The sequence below is a fragment of the Euleptes europaea genome, chromosome 4 (genome assembly GCF_029931775.1).
Source record: "Euleptes europaea isolate rEulEur1 chromosome 4, rEulEur1.hap1, whole genome shotgun sequence".
Classification (NCBI taxonomy): domain Eukaryota; kingdom Metazoa; phylum Chordata; class Lepidosauria; order Squamata; family Sphaerodactylidae; genus Euleptes; species Euleptes europaea.
In genome coordinates, this window is record NC_079315.1 from 4,280,871 (window position 1) to 4,290,801 (window position 9,931).

Sequence of the window (9,931 nt, forward strand, 5' to 3'; positions counted from 1 at the left end):
AGGGCCTATGAAGTTATCCCTTCACTTCAGTTCGCTATCTATAAATTGAGAATAGAAACTGCCTACTTGTGGGGTGATTGTGAAGATAATTGAGACAGGTAGTACTCCCCTCCCTTCTCCTGAGATCATGATAAATTATAAATGCAAGTGAAATCAATAAATTGTAATAGGGCGATGGATATAATGTATATCATTCTACTCATCCCTTTCCTTCTGTTTTGCGGTGCTCTCTCCTTGATTCACCTGAGCCCTGATCTACAATAGACTACACATGTTGGTGGTTATTTGAGCTGCCCTGTTCGCCAGTTCCTACAAATCAATTGCTCCTCTAGTCACCTTAGGCTGAAGTCCTAATTATATTTGGACAGTAGTCCATAAACCGAATGCTGCTTATTGTGTTCTTAAGAGCTCTTAATTAGCCATGTCAAAAGGGCAAATCATGTCAAATGAAGATATTTGGCAACTGCTTTCCTATCTGAATGTTATCCTGCATCTGTCGAACCAGAGGGGCTGTGGCTCAGTGGTAGAGCATCTGCTTGGCATGCAGAAGGTCCCAGGTTTGATCCCCGGCATCTCCAGTTAAAGGGATCAGGCAAGTAGGTGATGTGAAAGACCTCTACCTGAGACCCTGGAGAGCCGCTGCCAGTCTGAGTAGACAATACTGACTTTGATGGACCAAGGGTCTGATTCAGTATAAGGCAGCGTCATGTGTTCAGAGGCATGCTGTCAAACAGTATGATTGGCTAGATTTGAGTCCAGTAGCACCGTAGAGACTAATAAGATTTCCTCTCCTGGCCATAACATGGATTTTAACCCTGGCTTAAAGCAACCACAACAAGTGATGGAGATTCTCTAGGGGGAAACAAGCAGTGGAAATTTTTCCAGTGTGGTGAAGTGCGTGAACTCATATAGCATGCTTTACTTAAATAAATGATTAAAATATTTGATTTTACTTCTCAGTGGCAGCAAATATTAAGTTAGGGGGAAAGTAGGTACCGTTAAAATGATAAATTTAAAGCTTTATATGGAAATCATAGAGTTGGAAAGGGTCACACAAGCCATCTAGTCCGACCCTCGTGTGTTAGAATAATATTTCCAAAACTTAGACAATATAGGATATACTTTGCTCAGGGAAGGGCTGTGGCTGAGTGGGTAGAGCATCTGCTTTTCATGCAGAAGGTCCCAGGTTCAATCCCCGGCAACCAAATGTTAGAGGGACCCTCAGCCTTCAATATAATGCCATAACGCCCACCCTCCAAAGCAGCCATTTCCCCCGGGGGAGCTGGATTTCAGGAGATCTCCAGGCTGAACCTGGAGACTAGCTTGTGACGTGGAAGCAAGCGGGTTAGGAGTTCCTCCAGGACATAACCACCAGCAGTCTTGCTTTATAAGAAACAGTGTCTTTTATTTACAGTGCACAGATAAAACATACCATCACGTACACTTCTCCACGACTACTTCCAGGCTATAATTGATTTGTATTTGAGTGTGTGTTACAGAAGCAGTTACACAGCCTTATATACACCCACTGCACCTGATCTGCATTAGGCCACCTGTGGACCTTCCCAAGCATTACATCAGCAAACTGCCCAGATCTGGATTCCTGCAGTTCCCTTTGGTACCAGCAAGGCTATTGCTTCTACTGACATCATCTTTGGCCTCTCAGATCTCCAAGATCTGACAGCTCTCACAGATTATTACAATCAACTTGATACTCTGACAGCTTGGTGGCTGCCCCCGTCCAGGTGGGACCTGGGAACCCCTGAATTACAGCTCAGAAACATCAACTGGTCCAAAATGCCTCATTGTAAATCAGATTACAGCCCTGCCTGATTGACAGGCGGCCTGTTTCATTGGAGGCTCACTTTGATAACTGAGTAAGAGTTGGGGGGGGGGGAGAGATTCCCTCCCCCAATGGCTGGGGAATCCCTCCTGTTGCCATAACCACAGGCAGCTCCCACACCATCTTTGCCTCTGGGTTTGACTAGGGCAGATGCACCCCTGGGCTGGGAAGGGGGGGGTAATTTCTGACCTCATAACGTTACATTAACCAAGTTAGGCTGGTCTCCACCTACAGTTGCCAACCTCCAGGTGGGGCCTGGATATCTCCCCCAATTACAGCTGTTTACAGAGATCCGTTCCCCTGGAGAAAACAGATGCTTTGGAGGGTGGGAGTCTAGGGCTTTGTACCCCACCGAGATCTCTGCCCTCCCGAGGCTCCATATCCCCAAACCACCAGGGGTTTCCCAACCTGGATCTAGCACCTCTACACCCCCCAATTTCCTGTTGGTGACCAGGGGGGGACCTGGCAACCCTAGTGAACTCCCCAGGCAACCTTAGTGGACTCTAGGGCATTGTACCCCACTGAGGTCTCTGCCCTCCCCAGGCTCCATATCCCCAAACCTCCAGGGGTTTGCCAACCTGGATCTGACAACACTGTGTGTGTGTTAAGTGCCGTCAAGTCGCTTCCGACTCATGATGACCCTATGAATCAATGTCCTCCAAAATGTCCTATCTTTGACAGCCTTGCTCAGGTCTTACAAATTGAGGGCTGTGGCTTCCTTTATTGAGTCAGCCCATCTCTTGTTGGGGCTTCCTCTTTTCCTGATGCCCTCAACTTTTCCTAGCATGACTGTCTTTTCCAGTGACTCTTGTCTTCTCATAATGTGACCAAAGTACGACAGCCACAGTTTAGTCATTTAAGCTTCTAGGGTCAGTTCAGGCTTGATTTGATCTAAAACCCACTGATTTGTTTTTTTGGCAGTCCAGGGTATCCATAACATCCTCCTCCAACACCACATTTCAAAGGGATTTACTTTCTCCCTATCAGCACCTCTACCCCTCCCCCTCAATTCCAGGGTCTCAGGCAGGGGTCTTTCCCATCCCCTCCTTGCCTGGTCCCTTTAACTGGAGACGCCGGGGATTGAACCTGGGACCTTCTGCATGCCAAGCAGAGGCTCTACCGCTGAGCCACAGCAACTCTGACTCACCCCACCTCCCGCACCCCCCTACCGGTGGCTAGGGGGGACCGGGCAACCCTAGGCTAGCTCCCCCCCGCCCCAGAGCAAGGGGGGACGGGCTGCTCATTCCTCCATCCCGGAGAGACGTCCCCGGCCGGAGGCGCCAAGCGGGGAGGGGGTCCCGTCCGCCCTCCCCTCCCCCCCCCGCGCGCGCCCAGCCCGCCCTCTTCCCGCCCGAAGTAGCATTTGAATCGCGGGGCCACGCCCCGGAGTCCGCTCGCCGGCGGCCAATCCGGAGTCGGCGTGCGCGGCGGCCGGCCTCCGATTGGCCGCGGCGCGCGGCAAGGGGGCGGCCGCAGAACGCCGGGTCGGCTACAGTGTATCCCCCGGGCCGGCGCGGCACAACAAACAGCGGCCGGGGCACGTGGGGGCGGCGACGGGGCGGGGCGGCGGCGGGGCGGCGGCGGCGGGGCTTGACAGTCGCCTCCTGCCTGCCCGGGCCGGGCCAGCACCAGGGCGGAGCCGCTGCCCGCACGGCGGATCCCGGACGCGTCCTTTGCCAGGGTCCCCTGAGCATGTGCAGAGCGCCCTCCCGGCCCCCGCCGCCTGTCTAGGATGCAGCCGCCGCCGCCGGGGCGGGAGGAGCTGCGCGCCGGCGACCGGCTCAGCGGGGCCGCCGCGCGGGGGGACCTGCCCGAGGTGCGGCGCCTCCTGCAGGACGAGCTGGCCCACCCGGACGCGCACAACCGCTTCGGAAAGACGGCCCTGCAGGTAGGCAGGCGGGCTGGGCGGGCGGGCGGACGGACGGGGCCAGCCCTGCGGGGCGCTGCTCCGACGGTTCCCTGGCTCCGGCCGCCGGGATCCCCACCTCTGTCGGGGATCTCTTCCCATGCGCGACTCTTGCGGGTCGGCCCGTTTCTCACGTGCAGCCAACCCCGATCTTGGGCGGGGATCCCCTCCGGCTGCCTCTTTCCCCTGGACCGAGGCGAGGCGCCCGGCTTTGTGAGCCGGTGCGGGCTGCGGGGTCACTTGGGGGGGGAGGGAGGGAGGGGGCCACCACCGTCAAGGCGCGATCCCCCACCCCACCGCCCGTAGGTGCAGGGGCAGCGCCCCCGAGCCGGCCCTTCCAGGCTGGCCTCCTGCGGTGCTTGCTTTGTTCTTCCCATTCCTGCGCTTAAGGGGAGGCATGATGGAGGTCTATCAAATTATGCCTGGTATGGAGAGAGTGGGCAGGGGGGAGCTTTTCTCCCTCTCTCGTAATACCAGACCGCGGGGTCATCTGCTGAAGCTGGAGGGGGAGAGATTCAAAACTGACAAAAGGAAGTATTCCCTCACACAGCGCGTAGTTAAATTGTGGAACTCCCTGCCCCAGGATGTGGGGATGTCTGCCAACTTGGAAGGCTTTCAGAGGGGAGTGGACATGTTCATGGAGGAGAGGGCCATCCATGGCCACTAGTCAAAATGGATACTAGTCAAAATGGATCCGATCCAGCAGGGCTTTTCTTAAGTTCTTATGAGTGGGCATGTTAATGGGGGAGAAGGGCTATCCATGGCTACTAGTAAAAATGGATACTAGTTGTGATGCAGACCTATTCTCTCCAGGATCAGAGGAGCAGGCCTATTATATTGGGTGCTGAGGAACACAGGCAGGATGGTGCTGCTGCAGTCGTCTTGCTACTGGGCTTCCTGGAGGCACCTGGTTGGCCACTGTGTGGACAGACTGCTGGGCTTGATGGGCCTCGGTCTGATCCAGCAGACTTATGCTTTTATGTTCTGCTGTGGGCTGTGGCTCGGTGGTCGAGCTTCTGCTGGGCAGGCGCAGAGTCCCAGGTTCAATAACCAGTTTAAAAGGACCTGACAGTAGGTGATGGGAAAGACCCTTTTCTGCCTGAGACCCTGGAGAGTCGCTGCCGGTCAGAGTAGACAATAATGACTTTGATGGACCGAGGGTCTGATTCGGTATAAGGCAGCTTCATGTGTGTGTGTCTGGGGGGTGGGGAGTAGAACACACATGAACACACGAAGCTGCCTTCTACTGAATCAGACCCTGGGTCCATCCAAGTCAGTATTGTCTACTCAGACGGGCAGCGGCTCTCCAGGGTCTCAGGCAGGGGTCTTTCACATCACCTACTTGCCTGGTCCCTTTAAGCAGAGAGCCCGGGGACTGAACCTGGGACCTTCTCCATGCCAAGCAGATGCTCTACCACTGAGCCACGGCCCCTCCCCAAGAGAGCTTGAATGCCAGAGAACTAAGCAGCACTGCAGTATTTTGGAACCTGGCGAGATGCTCTTTTTATGTTGCTGCTTTTGGACAGAGAACAGCTTTGGATTTTGCCTGCCTGCCCCACTCGGACCACACCGGGTGGTGAATTCTCCTCCCCGCTTCTAACCCCTCCTGCTTTCCGGTCTCGCCCTCAGGTCATGATGTTCGGCAACATCTTCGTAGCCCAGGAGCTTCTGAAGCAAGGGGCGAACCCCAACGTCCAGGATGCATCGGGCACGGCCCCCACCCACGATGCCGCCCGCACCGGCTTCCTCGACACCCTGAGCGTCCTGGTGGAATACGGCGCTGACGTGAACATCCCAGATGCCTCGGGCTCTCTGCCCCTCCACGTCGCCATCCGGGAAGGGCACGCCGATATCGTGCGTTTCCTGGCGCCTCGGTCCAACCTGCACCACCGAGACGCCGAGGGCCGGACGCCGCTGGAGCTGGCGCAACGTCTGGGGCTAACGGACATCCGGGGCATCCTCGAGCAGCGCTTCTCCAGCCTCGCTTGAACCGGCCGTTTGTTGGGTCAGCGCCAGCCTCAAACCCAGGCTCAGAGGCGGCTTCTTCTGTCCTCCCTACCTCATGCTCTGTGTTCAATTACCTTGAGTGTTGTTTCTATTTATATTATTTTTGTGGGTTCTCTCCTCTTGCTTCTCGATTCTCCTGTGCTTTTGAACCGTGCCGGCTCCCCAAGAGCCAGGTACCCCTTCCGGTGGGCCACTCTGCTTGCGCTCAAGATGCGCGCAGTGCGCTTTGGCCCTCGATTCCCGTTCCACGATCTCTTCTTTGCGATGAGCCTCCGGTCGCTCCCAGTAGCATTATATTGGCACGGGGGTGTCGCTGACATAAAGAGCCCCCAAGAAAACAGCGGGACGGCTTTGCTTGGCCGGGGATATCTCTGTTCCCTCTCAGCTTTTTGGGGAACAGTTGGTGTTTTGGGCTTCCGAAATTGGCTTGCGTGCTGTCATGCGCAGACTGGATGTATGGCCCCACCCCTGCCCTTATACAGATCCAGAAATCAGCCCCTAACCGGATACAATTCTGTCTGCCCATCACATCTGAAGTCCCCACCCGCCCTATAAGCTTTTCCTAATTTGTGGGACCTTGCAGCCTCTCTAGTCAGAGCGGCTTGTTTCCACCACGCCTCTGACTAGCTATTTCTGCCCTTTGCACATTCGTTGAAAGTGTGTTCTGAATCTGTTATATTTGACTAAAATGTTTTATGCTTGATTTTTTTTTCTCCGCCAGCTTGTTCCCTGTAATGAATTTGTGGATCTGAGCTATGTATATAGTAGATTTCTAAGGAAGGAAATTTTTATTTTTTATTTATTGTGATTTGCAAGGGTTTGTTTTATGGAATGATGAATTTACTTATTAAAAACGTGGAGTCCATGGCTTATTGGACCAGTGATCTTGGAGAGTTTTTTCCCCCCGACGTGAAATGTTTTTAATGCCTCCCGACTTTGTTGAGAAGACGGCCCTGTTCCTTTGGAGCGTGGCCACGCCACTCTTACTCCGCCTTGTTAGTAAAGCTTTGGATCACAGAATTCTCACAGGGAAAAAGAAGAAGAGTTAGTTTTTATACCCCGATTTCCTCTACCTTTAAGGAGTCTCAAACTGGCTTACAATCGCCTTCCCTTACTCTCCCCACATCAGACATCTTGTGAGGTAGGTGCGGCTGAGAGAGTTCCGCAAGAACTGTAACTAGCCCAAGGTCACCCAGTAGGTTTCATGTGGAGGAGTGGGGACTCGAACCCGGTTCTCCAGATTAGAGTCCATCACTCTTAACTACTACACCACGCTGGCTCTCAGCTTCTGCCTTATATGCTGAAGAGTCACTACGAGAGTTATGCATAACCTTGCTCTCTGACACTTTGCGGTTGGCTCCACCTCTTGCGGCAGCCATTTTGTGTTTGCGCCCACCACCCCGTCTCAGAATTCCAAATGCGCCTGCGCGTTTAAAAAGGTTGGGGACCCCTGCACTGACTTCATGTATGGTTTACGTTTCCAGTAGAAAAACTCAAGGGGGGGGGTTGATCTAGAAACAAAGCAGGAATCTTCCTCCCAAGGTTGGGCAGGGGCCTGAAGAATGAGAAGATACATCCATGCAACTATGAGGCAGGCTTGAAATGTTCAACACCGAGGGGGCGGCGTACACCAAAGATGCAGACGGGCTCCAGCAAGACTCTGAGCTACTTCGTAACTTATAAACCTTGACTCTGTTGCTGAGATCAGTTCCTGGTGCTTCCATCCACAACTGCTGATCTTGCTTCACCAGTTATCTCATAGAATCATAGAGTTGGAAGGGACCACCAGGGTCATCTAGTCCAACCCCCTGCACTATGCAGGAAATTCACAACTACCTCCCCCCCCACGCCCCCAGTGACCCCCTACTCCATGCCCAGAAGATGGCCAAGATGCCTTCCCTCTCATCATCTGCTTAAGGCCATAGAATCAGCATTGCTGACTGATGGCCATCTAATCTCTTCTTTAAAACCTCCAGGGAAGGAGAGCCCACCACCTCCCGAGGAAGCCTGTTCCACTGAGGAACAGCTTTGTTAGAGAATTCTTCCTGATGTCTAAACGGAAACTCTTGATTTAATTTCAACCCGTTGGTTCTGGTCCGACCTTCTGGGACAACAGAAAACAACTCAGCACCATCCTCTATATGACAGCCCTTCAAGTACTTGAAAATGGTTCTCAGATCCCCTCTCAGTCTTCTTCTTATGGTTGCCAACTTAGAATCATAGAGCTGGAAGGGACCACCTGGATCATCTAGTCCAACCCCCTGCACAACGCAGGAAATTCACAACTACTTCTGAACTTGGGGTTTGGAAATTCCTGGAGATTTGGGGGTGTATCTTGGGGAGAGGAGGGACCTCAGCAGGGCATAAAGCCATAGAATCCACCCTCCAAAGCAGCCATTTTCTCCAGGGGAACTGATATCTAGTTTGGAGAGCCACTGTAATTCCAAGAGACGTCCAGCCTCCCTGCCCCCGCAGGTTGGCAACCGTACTCCTTCCTGGCGCAACACCCTGGGTCAGACACGGGTCATCTCTCCAGACGCCCCCTTGCCCACCTTGGTGTGAAAGTGGGAGGAGCTTCACGATCTTGCTTTCCCTGGGAGTGACCTCAGGTTGACTCCTAGGAGGAGGGCTTGCAAGAAAAGGGACCTGCAAACAATCTCAATTGCAGCAGAATCTCATGCAGATGAAGCAGCTAATGCAAAACTTCAAAGATGGGAATTTCAGAACAGCCCTAGAAGAGCGAGATTCGAATCCAGTAGCACCCTAAAGACCAATAAGGCTTCCAGCACATAAGCTTTCAAGAGTCAATAGGCCATGCCAGCGTGGTGTAGTGGTTAAGAGCAGTGGTTTGGAGCGGTGGCCTCTGATCTGGAGAACCGGGTCCGATTCCCCATTCCTCCACATGCAGCCAGCTGGGTGACCTTGGGCTAGTCACAGCTCTCTTAGAGCTCTCTCTCTCTCTCAGCCCCACCTACCTCACAGGGTATCTGTTGTGGGGAGGGGCAGGTGACTGTAAGCCGGTTTGATTCTTAAGTGGTAGGGAAAGTTTGCATATAAAAGCCAACTCTTTTTCTTTGCCTATGGGGTCATAACGGTTTCTGAATTCCCACATCCTTCTCCTTCCCATATCAGGAAGAGTTTCCGTGGTTGCGTCTCCCCTCTCCTGGAAGGACAATGTTGTAGAAAGCCCTATAAGTGCAGTATCTTGACAAAATCTGGAACCCGTTTGCCCTCGTGATATGTTTATAAAGGCTGCTGCTGCAGTTCTTGTGGGCCTTAGGACCAGTTTCCCGCTTCTCCCAGGTGTGGGGAAGAGGAGCTTAACTCTTTCCAGCTCTGCCACTTCCCCTTGGCGACTTGATTCAGCAGCCGGAGGGCTAATAAATAAAACATATTGGAGGTTTTGCACCAGGCGGGCACCGGTGAAAGGAACGGGTTGGATTCTCCGGAGTACAGTGGATAAGGAAGGAGGGACCTCGCAAAACAACAAATGTAGGCTTACGGTCAGTAACCCGGCACTTATCTCCTGGAATGTTGAACCAGCTGCCGGGCGTGGCACCCACTAACAGAGGCACAGAAAGCAGTCAGGCACGTTGCCAAGTCAGCCGTCTGCCTTTTGGCCAAGCGCACCAGTGTGCCACGCGGGGCTGCAGATGACAGGCCGGAGAGAAGATAGCAGGAGCTTTAAACAAAGGAACAGCTGGGCCTGTTTCGCTTCTTCAGAATGGGCGTCCGTGCCACGCATGTGGCATCTGCCAGGAAACCACCAACAGCTGAGCCGCGGGGATTAGCGTCGGGGAGCAGCCGCTGTCTGCTAGAAAGGGGCAAGTGGCGCTTAAACAAAGCCAGTCCTGAAATGCCTGGGGGTGAGGAGAGAGCCCCGCCCCTCCATGGCAGACTTTGGCCCAAGCTGAGTCGCGGCGTCTCTGGAGCAGGTAAAAGCTCTTGGGCAAGAAGTCATGTATTTAAAACTTACGATACAGAAAAAAAGCCACATAAAATGCATGAAAAACATAGAAACCAAAATTTAAAATCACAACTTAGGACGGCTAGTAAACTTAATCAAATGTGGTCCTAAATAATACCATCTTCAGCTGCCTCCTAAAGACTGAAAGCAAGGGGGGCCAGGCACACCTTCTAGGGGAGGTGGTTCCCTAACTCTGGGGCTGCCACCG

General features: G+C 53.4%; 1 protein-coding gene across 1 annotated transcript; it reads left to right on the forward strand.

Annotated features, from left to right (window-relative positions):
• The first annotated feature begins 3,575 nt into the window (after positions 1 to 3,575).
• On the forward strand, positions 3,576 to 5,738 carry CDKN2D (cyclin dependent kinase inhibitor 2D). Its single transcript, XM_056847889.1, has 2 exons — positions 3,576 to 3,731; positions 5,379 to 5,738. The coding sequence occupies exons 1-2, from the start codon at positions 3,576 to 3,578 to the stop codon at positions 5,736 to 5,738; spliced, it is 516 nt and encodes a 171-aa protein (XP_056703867.1).
• The last annotated feature ends 4,193 nt before the right edge of the window (positions 5,739 to 9,931 follow it).